This window comes from Pogona vitticeps, chromosome 3 (genome assembly GCF_051106095.1).
Source record: "Pogona vitticeps strain Pit_001003342236 chromosome 3, PviZW2.1, whole genome shotgun sequence".
NCBI classification, from domain to species: domain Eukaryota; kingdom Metazoa; phylum Chordata; class Lepidosauria; order Squamata; family Agamidae; genus Pogona; species Pogona vitticeps.
The window spans coordinates 190,670,306-190,690,539 of NC_135785.1; the positions used below are offsets into that span (position 1 = coordinate 190,670,306).

The window sequence follows — 20,234 nt, forward strand, 5'->3', positions numbered from 1 at the left end:
AGATATGCGTGTTTGGGAAAATGAACAGAACTCACATGCTTCAGTCAAGGGAAAAGGTGCAGAAACACACACACACACACACACACACACACACACACACACACACACACACACACACACACACACACACACACACACACACACACACACACACACACACACACACACACACAAAAGACAGAGATCAGAAAAATAATAATTGTATTGGCCAAAATCTTGCTGTGTAGTTAAGCTGGTGGAAGGGAGATGGAGCACCTTGACACTAATGAGTCCCTTCTTAGATTGTTCATTGCACAATAGTCAGGGGGCTCAGTGTGTGATTAGGATTACAGTAATTAGCAGGGATTTGTTGCTGCCAGTTGTGCCATTTCTCTTCTGCTGGCATTGACTATGCAAGAAGATTTTGACCAATGGCTCTCTAAATAAGAAAACTAGAGTTGATACCTTATACCTAATTATGCCTAACATTACCATATAATCAGTTTACCTTACGTTGTAAGGTCACAAGCAGTATGTATGTGTATGCACGTGTGCCCCTGTTCACAGCCACACATGATTTTTTTCATCTTCATTCACTACAGATGATAGTAAAGCTGGGTGATTCCTGACTGAGCTCTCTCCTACATTCTGGCATTGAACTGAGCAAGTATGAACCAGGGCCAGTTTAAGGTGGATTGCAATGAAAAATGGGAGAACAATATCAAACCATAATCATGGGATGAGGTGCCACTCACAACCTTTCTTGCAGAACAGAAATCACCTTGTTCAGACTGTTTTGGTAGGAGAAATCAGAATAAAACTATGGTCATCTTGTTGGTCATTACACTCCATCACTGCCTTCTTTGTTGTTTACCTGAGTTAGTAGTAGACTGAGTTTTGTTCTTGTGGCATTCACCCTTATTATGCTAACTAGGTTATGCATTATTCATGTTCTATGTTGATGTGGTTGAGAGGTGGGGCCACCAGAGATGTCAAAAAGGTGGCGCCTGAGAGGAGAAGGGAGGTAGAGTTTACAGTTCAGTCAGAGAGTTGGAGAGAGAGAGAGAGAGAGTTGGGAGATCTGGAGCAGTAGTTCTTCTGAGGAGTGTATAGTAACCTGTGATTTAATACAGAAGAATGATATAGATCAGTGGTTCTTAACCTTTGTTACTCGGATGTTTTTGAACTGCAAGTCCCAGAAACCCCAGCCAGCACAGTTGGTGGTGAAGGCTTCTGGGAGTCGCAGTCCAAAACTCCTGAGTAACCCGAGATTAAGAACCAGTGATATAGATGATTGATGAACCTGAAGAAAATACTTATGAATTATTAATCAAACATCTGTAATCAATAAACCTGTTTTATTCAAAAGACAGTGATGAATGGACCTTCATCTTTCCTAAGAAATGTGTTGATTTAGTGATCAACTGGTGGCAGCGTGTGAAAAAGTGTTGGGTTTGCCTTTGTGCACTCTCTGTTTTGGGGTGACAAACAGGGGCCACAAAGGGGCAAATGTCACAGTTCTGAAAAAATGTTGTTTTGTGTACAGGGAGAATAAGTATATACACATAATACCCAGCAGGCAAACTGGAAAGAGAGGCATGGCTTCAGTAGCTGTTCAAGAAAAAGAAGAAGCTGTAACAGGCTGATGGGGCAAAATATACAAATGACTTGTAAAGGGTCAGAAAAGGCAAATGTGGGGCTGGCGACACTGCCCAGGATGCCTCAGTGGACACCGGGCATTTCAGAAAATGGATCAGTCATACTAGCCCAAATCCTGTCAGGAAGAATAGCAGGTGCAAAGGCAACCACACAATATTATTGTTGTTCCTTCTGATGTGCTATCTGCCGAACAGCCAGGTGTGTTGCTGTTTCCTTGAACCAAGGAAGCAGAGGAGCCCCAGAGCCAGCTGGCAGGGTATCTGAGCTTTCTTTGTTCTGTTGATCGCTTACACTGTGTGAGTTCAACAGGATTCTGGCCTCAAAATGTCTAGGGATGCATGAAGAATTTCATGTTTTTGAATTCTTGTACAAAATGACCTTGAGCTGCAACTGTTAGATCAGTAGGGAACTGTTCTGTGTTTTTTTTTAAATAAAAAAATGATTAATATGGAAACATAATTATGGGGACGGCCATGCACGAAAAGATTTGTTCTTCCTCCCCAAATGACATCAGTCAACACAGTGAATCCCAGTAGGATGATTCTTGGCTGCAACTGTTCAAAAGACAAATTTAAAAATAATTGCATTCTAAAAGGGGATAATTTGTTGATGAAATGGATTGCACCTCCTGTCCATAGCATGTGCAAATGTTATGTTGTATGGCTCCAGAATAAACAATGTACAGCTATCAACTCACTTTTAAACAAAACAAACAATAAAAATGTGTTCAGAATCTAGCCACCTCATATATGCAGTGAAATCATCAGGTCAATTGGTTGTGTGTGTGTGTGTGTGTGTGTGTGTGTGTGTGTGTGTGTGTGTGTGCGTGTGCGTGTGCGTGTGCGTGTGTGTGTGTTTAATACGTGAGTATAGCTCTGCATGTGAAACTAGGCTTCTTTTTTTCCAATTGCAATCTGTTTTTAAAAGTCTGGTTTTCCACTATTTGATTGCATTTAGCTCTATCCTTCCAAGTACCTGACAGCAGCTGTTCATCTTTCCTATTATTTTTTTTTCTAGCAGTATGGTTGTCAGTGTAGAAGGTGGCATTTTCTCATCAGACATGGTGGCATTTTGCTCGGGGTTTTTTTCCCCTGTCCCTCATTTGAAAGGCCTAACTCAGCTGTGATCATTGTAATCTTTGACTTGTGTTTCCCAGGAAACCAGAGAACCTTTTTATATTGCATTGGTTCATTTTTCTCTCTCACTCCCTGTTTATTCATTCTTTGCTAGCCTGTTTTGTTTGAATGTACACTGTAGTGTTTCGTTCTGTTAAATGTCCACTAGTATGCTTTCCTTCTCTTTCATACATGCTCCACATACGGTGAGACAGTGAGTGACTCAGGGATTTATATTTATATGAATAAAACAGAGGGGTTAGCTTTTTTTTCTTTTTAAGCACCTTCAGTACTATGAATATGCCCAGGCACACTAATTTCACCTCAACTTGACATATTCAAAGGAGTGGAAATTATGATTCTGTAATTTTTGTTGTAAAATGATGAATGATTCTTGAACTCTATTTCAGAGCTGGTGCAGTGCTAGATGTTTATTGTTTGATTTTTGTAGATATCTATATATTTCTGGGCTGACTGGATAGCCCAATGGTTTTGGTATCTGGCTGCACAACCAGAGGTTGGGAATTTGATTCCCCACAGTGCATCCTGCAAGTAGAGCCAGCCTGTGTGGCCTTGGGCAAGCTACACAGCCTCAGGCCACCCAGAAGGGAATGGTAAACCACTTCTGAGTATTCTGTACAGTGGGGTCTTGACTTGAGAACTTAATCCGAAGGCGGTTCTCAAGTCAAAAAGTTCTCAGGTCAAATCTGCATTTCCCATAGGAATGCATTGAAAACCATTTGATCTGTATCTGCTCTTTTCTGTCCATAGAAACTAATGGGAAGCTGCTATTCTGCCTTCGACCACTAGAGGGGGATATTTTGTTTCTTTTTTTCTTAGGTCAAGAAAGGTTCAGGGAAGGCAGGGAAAATACAGTCCAGGCAGTACCAGGCAGTCTGAAGACTCCCAATCCACGCTCTAAACGCTGGGAGGAGTGAGGAAGCAGACAGGCACCCTTTTCACTGGCCAACAGTTAACTGAAAGTTCAAATTCTGCACTTTCCCTGCCTCCCACGTGGGTTTTTTTTCAGTTCTTAACTCAAATCTAAGTATGTAAGTCAAGTCAATATTTTCCTATGAGAGTGGTTCTTAGTCAAAATGTTCTTAACTCGAGCCGTTCTTCAGTCAAGACCCCACTGTATCTGGAAAACCCTGAAAATGATTGTCATAAGTCAGAATTGACTTGGTGACACACAATGATGAAGAAGATTATTATATATTTTTGCATTCCCTTCTTATTTGTGGATTCCATTTTCCCTCATAATTACTTGTAGCAATTGCTTCAACAATCTGTTGCCCTTGTTATTATTACATCCCCTCTATAAAATATCAAACCTTGAAGAATTTTCTTCATTATACAACATGGGCCCATGGTATATATATAGAAAGGAAGCTTCCCATGAGTCAGTGTATTGTTCATCTAGCCTTGTAAGGTGTGGATCAGAGTATCCAACTGATTTAAAATCCATGTGTAAAAATGATAGAAGACTGAACATCTAGAAGTTACCATATTTGGACATTTGGCCCCTGGAGATGGTCCTCCATAACATCATTCTATCCCAGAAGACAAAAAGTTGAGAAACAAAATCCAAATGAACTAGTTAACAATTGGAATATTCGTATTCCACAAAGGGAAAGATACTGTGCATGGTGAGCTGGTGTTTTTTCAGATGTGGGCTGGAGGGAGGTGGCTTCCTTTATTGAGTCTATCCCTCTCATAAAAGAATCATAATAGTTTCTTCCTCAATAAAGGAAGTCACTGCTTTTAGATAGCAAGACCTTAGCAAGTCTGTTAATGATAGGATCTTTTGAAGGACCTTAATTCATAGGATTCACATAAGTTGGAAGCAACTTGATGGCACACAACAATAACAAACACAATTTTGTTCAGTGAGAAGTTCCAGAAATGTTCTTGATGTGTTTAGCTTCTGTATAGAGATTGGCACAAAATGGAAAAAATGTTGAACCACCCCCAAACACCAGAAAAATGAACCAATTCATGGTTCAAATTTGTTTTTCTGGTTCATGCCTGGGGAAGGGAACCTAATGCCTCCACCCTCTCTGCCATTCACCCACCCCCTTCCCCTGTCACCTCCTTAGCTGGTCCTGCCAGCTTCTCTTCATCCTCCATCACCATCTTTAGAGATACTGTACTGGCCCCTTCTGGGAGCTGGGCCAGCTGTCTCTGAAGATGGTGGAGGAGGAAGAAGAGGAAGCAGCAGGACTAGGTAGAGAGGCAATGGGGGCAGTGGGAAGGGGGGCATCGGCTTTGCCAAAGCATATTGAAGCACCAAGCAGAAAGAAGTTTGTTGTTTCATTTCAGGAAAACAGGTTGCACAAAACAAACCATGAAGCAGCCTGGTTTGTGGGGAGGGAGAGTGGTACATAGTTCAGTTCATTTCTACTTCTGTATCGTATTTCAATAAATCAGTTTGAGACTAGAACAGAGGACCTCCTTATTTCTCCCACCCAGTTCATTCGTGGAAAAGGTAGCTAGTTGTAGAGGTTACATTTACCAACAGATTTGAATGTGCCTCAGAAGGTAAGAACAGAAGAAAGACATTTTTAATAAATGTAGAACTCTGTTCAGTCCAAATCAAAACCCTCTATTTTGTGAAATTTACTCCTAAGAGAACAAGTATAATATTTCAATTGCTGAGATAAAACATGGCCAGAATCCTATTGTAAATTTGTGCTCATAATAAGAAAAATTGTGTTGTTGTTGTTGTTTAGTCGTTAAGTCATGTCCGATTCTTTGTGACCCCATCAACCAGAGCATGCCAGGCCTTCCTGTCTTCCACTGAGAAGAGAAATTGTGTAAGTGGCAACAACTAACTGCTGTTCATTAAAAAGGTGCTTATAGCTGAGTTCCTGAGGATAGATTTTTAGCTGTTAAAAAAACTGGTTGAAATCAAGAAGTAAGGAGCAACTAGAGTAGGACCACTGAATCAGTAAAAGTTACAGAGGAGTTGACTTGCCATTTACCCATGGATTCAATGAGCATACTGTAGTTGTGACTTACCAGTGGATTTCAGCCATTGTATATTGTAAGTGGTTGAAGTTCAAGGACAATCTGTATAACTCTTTGGCTAATAATGCCATAAAATGCTGACTTTGTAGATCTAGTTCTGGATGAAGTGTGCAAAAGCCACAACTTTCAGGGACTGAATTGTCACTAATATGCAGATGATATGCAGCCTTTTTGTTCTTTGTGACTGATGTGCTCAGAAATGGGTCAAATAACTGTGAACAGGCAGAAACAAAACCCTGAAATGATGGAGGTGCTGCGGGTCAACAGAAAGTCTGATATAGGAGAGGTAGTTTAACCTGTTCTGGAAGGAACTGTGTCAAGCTTCGGCATGGTCCTGAAATCTGTATTATTCCAGGACTTCCATGCGGCTCAGGCAATGAGGAGTTCTTTGGAACAACTTCACTAAGTATACCAGCTTTAACTGAATTTGTAATGGTTAGGCCAACTGATGGCCTAATTCCACTGCATCTCAACTTACTGTAGCAAGTTCTGCACAGGAACTTCATTTGGTGCAATATACAGCAGCTGGGCTTCTAACTGGTATATGGAATCAAGACCATGTGACCACCACCCCACCAACTCTGAAATACCTCTAGTGGTTGCCAATGGTTTTTAAGGTCTTCTAAGATTCAATGTGTTGCTTTTAACATTTAAAGACAAGCATGTCATTTGCCCTGACTATTTCAATTATTTTTCCTACGAACTTGTCTGTCTTTTTAAGATGATCAGGAGAGGCTCTCTGGAAAATGCCACCACCTGTGGGGGCACTGCTTGATAAACATACAGGTGTGAGCTTTTTGTTGTGACTCACAGGTTCCATTTGCACTGTATTCAGGAATAGTAAGAAGACACATATTTCAAATTAGGATTCTAAGAAGTGTTCGTTTCCAAGGTCTTGTTCCTATGACTCTCGCATTATGTGCCAGCAGAGCTTCATTGAACAAGGTCTGCTACTGTTAGGTGGTAGAAAAGAAAGAGAGGTGAGTAAATAATAAAAACATAGTTTTGAACTGATACATTCTGGATATATTCAAACTTTACATTGTCAATCTGCAGAATTCTCTCTCACAGAATATGATAATGCCCCCCATTAATTTAAAGGGGGATTATACAAATTCATGGAGGATAGTATTCAGAAAAACTACTGCTCATTATGCTGAAATTCTGCCTGTAGTATTAGAGGCAGGATGTCTTTCAGTACTTGTTGCTGGGAAACAATAGTGGGAGAGGGTGTTGCCATGGTGTCCTGCTTGGAGCTTCCTGTGGGCATCTTTCTGGTCTGCCATTCTGAGAAACAAGGCACTGCACTAAGTGTGAAGAGTCCTGCTGGACTAGGCCTCTGTTCTTAAGATGTGTGAGGCAGAGAGCATCAGCTTGTTTGCCATAGCAACAAAGATACTTTCTCTTTTCTGCATGGCTCCTATTTGTTCTGAACACTCTCACACCATTTCACAAAGTGATGCAAGCAATAATTGAAAAGATGAGAGGGGATGAATCTGTCTGAAAATGAGAAGAAAGCATTCCTGAAATGTATAGCAACCTTTCCAATAAGTATGTTTTAGAACCATTGAGTTCCACTGTTGTTAATAATATAATAATAATTGTGTGGTGTCAAGTTAATTCTGACTTATGCTGAATCTTCCCAGGGTTTTCTAGACAGAGAACACACACAAGTTTTTTTTTTTACCATTCCCTTCTGGTGGCATTCTGGGATGGTGCACCTTGTCTAAGACAACATAACTGACTCTTCTTCTAGGATGCATAGTGGGAAATCGAATTCCCAATCTGTGGCTCTGAAACCAGATACCCAAACCACAGAGCTATCCAGCTAGCTAATAATTGTGTGCCTTCAAGTCAGTTCAGAGTCCTGTGGCAAAGTCATTGAATCGCAGTACTGCATTCTATTCAGAGGAGACATCATGGGGAATCAAACTCCTAACCTTGCTCCACAGCCAGATACAGCTCACTGAGTTGTCCAGCCAGCTCACCACAGTTGTTAAGCCGGTTCGTAAATGGCAAGTTTGCTGTAAGTTTGTTGCATCAATGAACATGTGTTTGAAAAACAAACAAGCAAACAACAAGAACAAAAACCCCACACAAAACAGACACACCCTAAAAACCAGAACATTGCATATGATATATAAATTGGCAGTTGGTTTGTACTCATTTAGGTATCATATTTAAGAGGCTCTCATTTTCTTTCCCTGTTCTTTCCTAAGGGCTTCCTGAGTCTACTGGGGATGTCGAACACAAAGTGTGGCTTCAGGATAGGAGTCTCTGTGTTCAAGATACACTAGTAGTTGTACCTTTAGCTGTCTTCTTCAGTAGATGACCCAGAGACTTTACAGATGCATAAAACACTGATTTCCCCCCTCTGGCATAGCCCCTAATCAAAGCCACAAGGATTCATTCCACAATTCTGGTGTAAGACACTCTCCCTCTCAGTCCACAGAACTCTGTTATGTGTCCCCCTCTCATTTTTATTATTGTAAGCAAAAATATTTGAATTGTCTGTGCACACGGGACATTAAGGATTTAGATTTATCCAAAAAAAAATCATATAGCTCTACAACAGAAAAACTGGTTGTGTGTGAATGAATGCTTTGCTATCCTGTTGAAATAATAGGTTAATGGAACTAGCAAGTGCTGAGATGGATTCCTGAATCAAATATGTGTCATTTAGACAGACTTGCATTGGCAAAAGAGAGAGAGAGAGAGAGAGAGAGAGAGAGGGAGAGGGAGAGAGAGCCAGACACTGTGCTGGAGTTTAAACTAGGCCGTAGTTTTATCTTTCTATGGATATTTTTATATCAACAAATTTATGAGCAGGAGCAACAGAATTTAATTACTGTACTCTTGTTTGACCAAGGAACTAGCATTGTTGTCTATGTAATTTTTGGTACCTTGAGTGATCGCATCTAACACTGAGTCATCTGTTAGTATGAGGTCTGATACAAGTGACTAAGTACGATTATTCTCATGAGGCTTTAGCGGTGTTGCTTCAGTACTGAATACCTAACAAAGTAGCATTCAGAGAGCCTTGTGAGAATTCCACAGTGGCTAGTTGCAACCATTGCGGCATCTCCTAGATCCAGCTTGGAAGTAGCTAGTTACAAGTAACGGTTAACTGTGTTAATAAAGTTACCTATAAGTAGAAACTTCTTATAACAACTAATGTAATGAGTAATAAGTGACACGTAAATTACTTACATATAAAAGATAACACCTTGTTACTTTCATATGTCACTTTAATAGATTATATTAGAGGCAGTTTTACAGGATTTTTTTCAGATTTTCTGCCATTCACTTACAAGTCACTTACAGAGGCAAGAGAAATGGTTTAGGTATCAGGCTGCAGAGCCAGATTCTCCCTCTTTCTCCCTCTCTCATTCTCTGTCTCTCTCAATCTATCCAAAATGTAGTATCAGGAGTAGCCACTAGAGAGAAGTACAGAGCATTTCCCATAATTTTTCAGGATTTTGATAATGGCAAAATAAAACAATCCAACAAATTACTTTTGCAGCGGAGGTCATGGTAACAGCAATCTGACTGCCAAAGAAGTGTAACTAATAACAAGTACACAAAGAGCAATTTTTTGAATGATTTGCTTCAGTATACATTTGAAGTAATACAGATATGCTCAGCAACTTGTGAGCTTCCATGGGTACAGTGAGTCAATGAAGAACTACAATTGTTGAAACAGAGTTATGGCGGAAGAAGTTTTGTAAGTCCACAAGGCCTTTTCCATGAACGTTACTGGCAGGAAGATCCTGATTTGATCAACATGTTGCTGGAATGCAGCCATTTGACAAGGCCAAACTGTCAATGTGACTGTGATGGTTTCCAACAGTGACTGCTGGAGGACTCTTTCTCTGTGAGGCTTGTTCTGTCACTGTGTATTTGTGCTCTACTTTCCTCAGACCACTACAGACGAGTGTGGGTGTACCAACACGACATCTAAGCCTTTTTTTTTTTTTGCAACAAAAGGGAATGAACACAACAAGGCTGCTTTAGAGACTGTATTGTCTAAAACGAGTAGCCATTGTTAGTGCTGCCATGGAAATTAAAATTTGAAAGCCCAAATTTTCCCCAGAGTATTGTATGTTGTTATAAGCCTGTGGAAGCTTTAACATTCTGAATGTCCATGGATTTTTGCTATTCAGACCAATCTCCCTTGTTTAGCCTATTAGATTGGATTTCTCAGTTCACATCTCCCAGTGCTTGAGCCTTCAAAACAGAGACGCCTATATACATAAGCTGATAAATCCTTGCTTTTGTTTATCCCCCCTTTTTTATTTAAGAAGAAAAATGCATTATTCCAAACATAATCATACAACCCTACATTCCTGCCAAGCACACATCCTGGCAGGTACGAAAATATTGGCAGCTGAGTGAAAATCTGTTTTAAAATGTAGCTAATTATCTAAAGGAATTCATGACATTATCTAATGTTCAAAATTCTCTGAAAAAGAAAGAAAAGGCAAAATTGTTCAGGTTGCTGAAAACTGCAGAAGTACACTGCCGTCAGACAAATGTGTAAATACAGACTAAATCAGAGCTGTTTGTGGAGTCTCACAGTGACCACAGGGTGGAGAAAGCAGCCTCTGGTCACCCATAGGGACCTGTGGTATCCTACATGGATCTCTCATGTTCAGTCTATCAGTCATAGAATCATACAACTGTAGAGCTGGAAGGGATCTCAAGGGTCAACAAGTTCAGTCCTCTGCCTGTCCAGGAATTCCCAGGTAAAGCATCTGAAAGTTGACCATCTGCTAAGTGACCATCCAACATCTCCTTAAAAATGTCCAGTGAAGGAGAGTCCTCCATGCTCTGAGGCAGCTGATTCTATTGCCAACTGGTTGTTAGTGTTAGGAAGTTATTCCTAATGCGTAGTCAAAATATCCTGTCTTGTGACTTGAATCCATTGCTTGAATCTTCTGGTTCTATCCTCTTGATAAAAAAAAACCCTGCTCCATCTTCCATATGACATCCCTTTAAATACTTGAAGATGGCTATCACAGTGGTTCTTAACCTTTGTTACTCAGATGCTTTTGAACTGCAACTCCCAGAAACCCCAGTCAGGACAGCTGGTGGTGAAGGCTTCTGGGAGTTGCAGTCCAAAACTCCTGAGTAACCCAAGGTTAAGAACCAGTGGGCTATCATATTACCCTTCCCTTCTCCAGGATAAATACTGTACGCCAACTTTCCTCAGTCTTTCTGCATACTATTGGACTTAGTACTGAAGTGAGCAGCAGGATTCTGGCTCATAAATATGTACTCTTGAAAGACAGCCTGTTATTTTCTGGAAAGCACAAATAGAAATATTACTTATGATCTAGAGTGGCATTCTAGTTACCATGGAATAAGAAGGATATCACTGCATGGAACTGCATATACAATTCACACTGTTTAATATTGTGAGATCTTAGAGATTTTACTATATCAAGCAGTCTGAAAATACTGTGAATACAATAATGTTATAATTACAATAATATGGTGAAAACAGAGATGGAAAAATACTACAGTGAAGGTTAATACAAGAGTGCAATACAAAGTAGTAGTAAAGGTAATAAATTCAAAATTCAGTAATGTTGCTCAGTGGGTTCCAGTGGTTCAGATGTATCCCTTTCCTCATGGTACTATAACATGATGTTGCTACTAAAAATACCTTAAGAGAATGGAATGGAGAAGATGATGTACATAAATGCTTCATGGAAAATGCTGAGGATTCATTATTTTCATTATAAATTGTCGTTTACAGTTGTTTTCTACATGCCTGAAACAAAAATTAAACAACACCACAGTTAACCTGTAGGCAATTCTCTATCATCTCCTATGTCCATCCAAGGCAATTCTTCCCTTCCCACGTCTGAAACTCTCACCTCCTTTGGTGGGGCTTGAAATGAACTACAAAGCTCCATATTTGGCCTTGATGAAGTCTTAAACAGAAGATGCTCTTCATAGAGCTGAAGAAACATTGTAACATTTTGTTGGAGGCCCAAATTTATAGGACATGTCTTTAGCTTGCATTGCGTGCACATTCTACATATTACACAAGTGAGAACTGGTAACTGGATTCATATAAATATCTTTATCTGTAATGGTACAATTTAACATGGGTGGTTCTATTATCCATTTTCTCCTAAGTAGGATTGTGACCAGTGCAAAGAAGTTGCTTATCTGGTCCTTTATTTCCAGGGAGATGGAATGTAAGGTTACACTGGTTTTCAAGAATCTAATGACTTGTTTGTCTTAGGGTGTTATGGTACAACTCAGCAATGGTCGAGCTAAATCCTCTTGAGTCACTGTGTTGGTACAATGGCTCACAAGGCATAGCAAATAACCTCTGATGCCCTTTAAGATAATATTACAGGATACAGTAGTACCTTTTAGCAGTTGAAACTATCCATGAGCTTTCACTCATGCTTTATAATGGTGTGAGATTTTTGCTCAGATAAGCTCCAGAATGTGGGTGGGTTTGCATTCGTTCTCCTGTTTGCATTAATGTCAGAGTAGATATGTTTAGGAGAGAGCTGCTTAAGCACAAAGACATGATTGAAGATGGAAAGAACGGGAAAGTAAATAGACTTATTAAAAGAATCAACAAATCCAGTGAATTCATACAGTGTTTCATTAAAACACACCTGAGGTAACAAGAAAATTAACCTAGTAATTAAGTTCCCCCTGTGTTCATAATCATAACATCAAATCAAAATTTTGTTCATGCTCCCTGATTGGAGTAACATTCCACTTTCCGTGCTTATTGAACTAATTTTGGGAGGGGGGATTAGGAATAAACATAGGAAAATGACTTTTATCAGACTCCATGGACCAGACTACTCTTGACATTTGGTTGATTTTTAAAAACCTGTGTGAAAGGGAAGAAGAGTTAAATATTTTATTCTAATACAGTAACAATGAGCATTTATCCTTGCTCTGAGCCTGATAGGAAATGGAAGAAACCTTCTGTTGGTGCAAAGAAGGAACATTATTGGGTTATAAATAATAGCTACCTTGTTTCCCTGAAAATAAGCCTTAGTATGATTTTTCAGGATGCTCATAATATAAGCCCTACCCCAAAAATAAGCACTAGTTAAGTGAAACCCCACCCTCCACCATTGTGAAGCAACCAGAAGAAGATGACATGACTGTATTTGAATAAATGTAGATTGTTGTACATGAAAACAATAAAACATTCCCTGAAAATAAGCCCTAGTGAGTTTTTTGGAGCAAAAAATTAATATAAGACCCTGTCTTATTTTTGGGGAAACATGATATGACATGGGTATCTGTGTGCAGTGTAGGCTGATTATGCCAGTTGTGGGGGTGCCATGAAATCTTTGGAGCTATCCATGGTGCTGAACCATATTCTCAAAGTAGGGTTCACACATGTAAAGTAATGTCACGTTCCCGGGGGTTACAACAGCAGAGTCCAATAAACCAGAAATTCAGAGAATGTAGAGCTGATATCCAAATACCAAATCCAACTCACAGTCAGAGTCCAAAGCCAAAACGCACAACGTAGTCCAGGGTCAGAGTCCAAAGCCAAAATGCACAACATAGTCCAGGGTCAGAGTCCAAGGGTCCAAAGAACAAGGTTCAAGGTAGTCAGGAATGTGGATGCAAGCCAGAGATTTGACTTGTTGCTTCCACGGACTTTCAGCTCTTACTATATAAGAGCTGCTTATATAGTAAAAACAGTCCTTGAACTGTGTTCACAAAGGCTTTCACGGTTGGGATCTAATGGTTGTTGTGGGTTTTTCGGGCTTCTTGGCCATGTTCTGAAAGTGGTTTCCACTTTCAGAACACGGCCAAGAAGCCCGAAAAACCCACAACAACCATTAGTCCTTGAACTGCTGGAAGCCTTTTCATCCTGTCAGAACTCAGGGCTAGTTGATTGGATGTTTCTGCAGGCAGCCTTCAAGCGATCCTCTGACCTTTTCATCATAAGTCTTCCTACTGGGGGAGGAGAATCTGGAGGTGATTCAGTTGTTTGTGTTTCCAATCGCTCAGCATTCTCCTCAGCTACAGTTAACCACTTAGGTTCTGGATCTTTGGCTGCACTCATGAAAAGTACAGACTAAAACTTGGAGAAGAGTCATAACAACTTTGAAAATGCACTCACCAGTCCCCCCTGTCTCTCTGGTTCTGATTCTGACTGGTATTATGGTAGGGGCCATAAATCAAATAGTTCGTGATCATGTCACAACTGGTACTCCTAAGGATAGGGAGTAAAATGCTTCCTGATATTCTCCTTGCTCAGTTTATTAATTGATTTTTCACCTGTTTGTGGCAGTTTATTTCTCTGAACTGCTCTCTCTTTTTATTTTCCTTCTTGACACTGCCTTAATGTGATCCCAGCTAATCAGATGTCACATGATGAATATGATACTATCACACCATTATATAGCCAAGGAGATCTGCCTTAAGGATGTTGTTGTAAATGTGAGGCAGCATGAGTAAATACTTGTGTCCTTGTTCAGAACCAGTAGTGTTAAACACAACCCCAAAGTAGGGAAAATATTCAAAGAGGGTGACAGCATTTTAAAAAAGTACACTGCCTATGAGCCAAATAACTGAAATAGCTTTTGAGTGTGTAAAGGTCAAAAGTTTCTAATCCCAGCATCTCATATTTGAAGTATTGACATAAAATCTTTGCCTAATTTCTGCTGGTGCTTGTGTGATCATGTAAACATTATTTCAAGTTTGTGTGTCCTCAAATGCAGTATATTTGGAAAAACAAAGTAGATGTTTGGTATTACTCCTTCTGTGACAATTATAGATGGATATTTAGAAAAGGTAAGGTCAGGAGCCTGACATAGTGTATATTTTTGTTGCTGTTATAAGTATTTGTATCCCCCAGTTTGGAGGCAGTGAGGAGAGGAGGATGTTCCAATGATGATTCAATGAGAAATCCAATGTTAGACTTTTTCTTACCTGTATTAGGGAAAAAAGAAAAAAGATAGCTTGGATACAACATTATTATATTTTATAAATTATCTGGCAATTGGAGCAAACAGCACCATAGTATAGGTTAAATAATGTTTGGTTACGTATCTGGATGGTTACTGATATTGGACTTCCATCCTCAATTCCATGCTTAATTGGTCTGCATCCTGTTGTGTAGATGTGGCTGCACAATGGACAAGATGTCACTGACCACAGCAAAATGACATCAATGGAAGAAACTTTCTTTCAATTTGGGATGCAAACAACTACATATCATTTGTGCACATGTTGTATGCACCCTGAAGTCTAAAAAGGAAATCCTTAATTAGTGGCCATCTACCTTAGCCACTGACATCATCCTTGTTGTGCAGGCAGAGCTGTGCAACAAGATACTGGCCAATATTATTAAACTGTAGTATTTATTTTTTTAAAGAAATATAAGATTATTTTTTTAAAAAAAATTGTTTATATCATATAGGAAATATTTGACCAGAGGGTGTTGAGTACCACTCAGCTTCATACATCATGCATTGATATACACAGCACCATCTTGACTTGCTCAAAAAATCTTAATGTTGCATTGGCACTGCAAGCAAAATTAATAATGGTTGTTGTGGGTTTTTCGGGCTCTTTGGCTGTGTTCTGAAGGTTGTTCTTCCTAACGTTTCGCCAGTCTCTGTGGCTGGCATCTTCAGAGGACAGCACAAATTAATAATAATAAAAAATCCTTATATGTTGGTTGTGAGAAATGTGAGATCTCTACATAATCAACTTTATTCTTTAAAAATATAATCAAAACTGATACACTTATTTGACTTACTTGGTGTATAACTTTAGACATTGATATCATGACCCTTGAATACCTGATAATTCCTTCCCAGTATCAAAGTCACCTTGTTTCTGAAATAATGAAGGCTATATCCATGTGCACTGATGGAATTCATATTGACTGTGCATCATTACTTCAGGTAATATCACTTAGCGTTGCTAAGATATGTGTTCAGTGAGCAAGAAAAGAAAAGCAAGGTGCAGTCATTGTGATGTTGTGACCCTTTTTCCTGATTCTAGAAGAAATCAGGACAGCTGTAAAAGATTATGTCCCTGTTCCCCTCACACTGGAATGTGCTGGTCTTCTTAAACAGATATTGCTCTCCATGGTCACATTATCTGGAGAAGTATAAAAATTTAGCCCAAAAAAGCACAGAAGAATTAGGGTTATCAAGCACAGAAATGCAAATTTAGATTTTTGTTGCCCTACTCAATTTTTCCTTACTCAGTTCTCCCAGATGCATTCTGGGGTCCCCATGCTTCACAAAAGGAAATAAGCCCACGAAAATGGATTGTTATGATGCAAGGAAGCTATTGTTTCGTATCTTCTTGTATTTCTTTCTTTATCCAAGAACTTTACTGATCTTATTTATCCCTATGACAACTGAATTAAGCTGAATTAAAGCATTATCCATGTCCCCTGAATCAATTACTCAAGTCTCAAAAATATCTTACTGGGGTTTAGATAAGGCCCCAAAAAATCTTGAAAGGAAATATCCATTTGATGTTCCAAAGGTGTTCCCATTTTTAATTACAAAATGCCCACATAAGTTTGATGTTCTCCTCCCCCCCCTTTTAGACTATGTTTGTTAAATTGTGAGCTGTAGGAAATGGATTTCCTTGTAGTCTACGTACTATGATTAGAAAAATAACATACTAAAATTATAATAGTATAATTTTAAAAGATTGCCATGGGAAGCAGGACCTACAGTCAACTCTCGACTTACGAATGGCCCTAGTTACGAACATTTCGACTTATGAACCGCTCTCATCAGAAAATATTCCCTCAACTTGCGAACTGAGCCTCGAGTTACAAACTGAAAAAAGGCAGGGGAAAAGGGCGGGAAATTTGAACCATTGGTGGCGAAGAGGTTGCTTCTTTGTAGCTCTTTCACCCCAATGGCTAGGAAAAGGGAGGCTCAGCGGGAGGTGAAGCTGCTTCTGCTTGGTGAGCGCCCATCACTGGGACTTCGCCCCCACATCCCCCTTTGCCCCAGCAGTGCTGTCACTTCCCCCCACACGTACACCACACGATGCCTTGCATGCCGTGCCTATTGCAGCATGATCTTTGGTGGGTTTTCTGGTGAGCGAGCCTCACTCAGTTTGGGGTTCAGGAGTTTACTCAAGAGTAAGTGGATGGGTGAGAGGGTGGCCCACCCCATCGAGATTTTGTGACCCCGACATCCACCCTCGTTCAGCAGCCTCCTTTCTGCACCCCCACCTTCTTCCTGCACTCGAGGGAGTTCCCAGGACCCAGCTTGCCCGGGCGCGCAAGGCTCAGCCTTCTGGGCCACCCCACTGCCATGACTGCTGCTGCCAGAGGCTTCCCCAGTTTCCCTGCTTCCTTTATCTGCTGTTGCTCCTGGGCCTGGACCTCTGTCACCGCTACTGGGGCTGTTCCTGAGCGTGGGGGGGAAAGAAAGATTGGATCACCTTTCTCTCCCACTCCACGGCTCCTCCAGAAGGGCTGCTCCCAAGCAGTCTTGTCCTGGCAGCGGCAGTTGCAGTCCTGGTCCAGCAGCAGCGGCGGAGCTGTGGCCTGGCAGTGGCTGCGGAGGTAAGGTGCTGCTTTTTCCTCCTTTTTTGTAGGGTGGGATTGGGCTGGTGGGGTTGTTTTTTGCAGGACCAGGGGCTTGCAGTGTTTGCTGCTATTTATTTATTTATTTATTTATTTATTTATTTATTTATTTATTTATTTATTTATTTATTTATTTATTTATTTATTTATTTATTTATTTCAGTATTTTTTTATTCAGCCGGATTGGATTAATGGGGTTTCAATGCATTCCTATGGGAAATGGGAAATCGACTTACGAACTTTTCAATTTAGGAACGCTGTCACGAAACGGATTAAGTTCGTAAGTCGAGGGTTGACTGTACTCTGCTTTGGCTTAAATACTTGGGTGTTCTTGTCACTTATTGAGGAGCTCTCACCACCTAACACTGAGATCTGCACATGACTGTAAAAGATCCTTAACAACCACTGAGGGACCTTGGGCATTCCTGTTGTATCTAACTCCCTCCATCCCATTCCCTGCTATATACGTGTCTTCCTACTGAGGCTAATAAGTCAATATAAGCCAAGTCAACCAAAACTTAAAATTTGTTACTACCGTTTAAAAACCACCATCCATAAAATTTCTTCAATTGCATTTACTTACAGTCTAAGAAAGCAAAATACCCTTCATAAAATTACCTCAGTTCTATTTACTTACAATCATTACATAACCATGCAGAGCACATATATACTGAGGGGAACATCCCACCCCCTCCATCACTGTATTCAAAGAATGGTCTAAAGAGGGGGTGACTGCTGTGACTGGGTTGCCTTAAAAGGGGGTTCTGGTTTAAATGGAGAGGCTACCTGGATTCAGCAGATTCGTCCACTTCAGAATGATGAAAGCAATGACAGAATTGTGTTTAAGATTTGTTTGGGATAGGGCAGAAAGCTGTTTTATCTTTCCATACCATTATTCTAATCTATATGGAACCTATTACAGAATGAAAAAGGAGGGGAATTGTACTGGCCAGTATAAGGGTGATCCGACTTTAGATCTCAATTTCATCTCTGAGTAACTGGGGAGCTGTTGATTCCTTGAACCAGTGTTTGGAGGGTAAATGAGCTGAGACTTAAGAGAGAAGTACTGTGAGTGGAAAAGAAACTATTCTGATGTGAGGTGCAGTTGGCACTCCCCAGAAAAAGCCAAGTGTGTGGTTTAGGAGACCTGTCTTTGTGGAATCGCAGACAATGACACTTTTTACTAGCATAATACGGCACACCAACTGCAATTCTGTATGTGAAGGAAAGACTTGATTATTTATCTGCTTGTGATGTATGTGGTGGACTACTGTAATGGAGTCTACATATGGTTGTTTTTCACTATACCTATATTCATTTTGTGCTTGTTAAATATCGTGTTACATGGGTTTGCTTATACAGTAATCATCTATTTTTGCGTCTTGGTGATTTTAATCCCTTCTCCGATCTTCTAGCCATTTGTAGAACAAATTCCATGTATTAAACTATTCTGAATCTTCTTTGTAATTTTACAAAGTTGTCTTCTTTGATGGTTGCACATCATGTGGTTTGATATATTCCCAAATATTTAACCTTTTAAGCTATTTGTAACTTTGACATTTCCGATAGTTGGTTTTTGTTTTTTTGCTTTGCTGTTAGATTTTTTGTGATAACTCATTTTTTCCTTGTTGATTTTCAGTCTTGATACTTCTCCATATTCCTCTATTTTTTTATATTAATTTCAGTGTTGATTCCAGTGGATCTTCTAAGATAAATACCAAATCATCTGCAAATGCTTGTCGCTTGTAGCTTTCACCTTTTATTTTTGCTCCTTTAATTTCTGGATCCTGTCTCACATTTCTATTGAGCACTTCCAGGGTCAATATAAACAGCAGAGGGGAGAGAGGGCATCCTTGTCTTGTGCCTTTTTTAATCTTAATGTCTTTGGTCCGTTCACTGTTTATGATTATTTTTACTGTTTGATTCTTATAGATTGTCTTAATTACCTTTATAAACGTCTCTCCCAAGTCCATTATATTCAACTGCAGTATCATAAACTGCCAGCTGACATTATCAAATGCTTTTTGAGAATCAAGGAATAGTAATGCATTTGTTTCCCTGGTTTCATTTCATAATATTCCAATATATCCAAAATTATCCTTAGATTATGTCTTAGCTATCTTTTTAGTAGGAATTCATTTTGATCTTGATGTATAAATTCTGTCAGGAATTTTTTGAGTCTCTCTGCCATAAATGGTGTGAAAATTTTGTAATCCACATTTAAGAACGATATCGGTCTGTAGTTTTTTATTTGTTTTAGATCCACATCTTCTTTTTGTATTAGAGTAATGTTTGCCTCTAGCCATGTTTTTGGTATTTTGGCTTCTGTTAAGACTTCATTGCAAACTTCTTTCATAGGTAAGTATATTATGTCCTGAAAAGATTTGTAAAATTCTGCTGGTAATCCATCTGGTCCTGTAATTTTATCATTTTTTGTTTTTTGTTTTGATAGATTCGGTCAATTCCATCATTGCTATTTCCCTATTTAGTAGATTTTTAATGTCTTCTGATACTTCTGATACTTTTGGTAAATTTGCTTTTTCAATATATTGTGTATTTTTTTTTCATATATATGATTGCTTTTGAAGGTTAAAAAATGCCACACATGTAGTGGTATGACAAGGTGTCTTATTAACACTTTTCTGGTTGTTGGCCCAGTTCTGGGCCCATTTTCCAGGTCCAGAGTGCTGGTGTTGATCAGTAAACATTTAAATGGTCTGAAATCTAGTTATTTAACAACCATCTTCACTGTATCAGCCTTCTCACATTTTGGAAATTTCCATATGAAACCCAAATTACATGTTTAATTATGTACTGTACAATTGTCAAAGAAGCATAGGAGCATTGTCTAGTGTAGGAGTACAGTGGTGCCTCAC

At 39.5% G+C, this 20,234-nt stretch overlaps 1 protein-coding gene across 4 annotated transcripts in view; it reads left to right on the top strand.

Annotated features, from left to right (window-relative positions):
- The window catches only part of IL1RAPL1 (interleukin 1 receptor accessory protein like 1), a 944,419-nt gene that overhangs the window by 84,396 nt on the left and 839,789 nt on the right, over positions 1-20,234 (top strand). Inside the window, exon 1 of one of the 4 annotated variants that reach the window (XM_072994269.2) lies at positions 41-6,763. The exons of the other annotated variants lie outside the window; for them this stretch is intronic. Coding sequence (XP_072850370.1) covers positions 6,701-6,763 — 63 coding nt within the window. The 5' untranslated portion in view covers positions 41-6,700. Of the gene's footprint in view, positions 1-40; positions 6,764-20,234 lie in introns of those variants that run through there. 4 annotated transcript variants of the gene reach the window in all.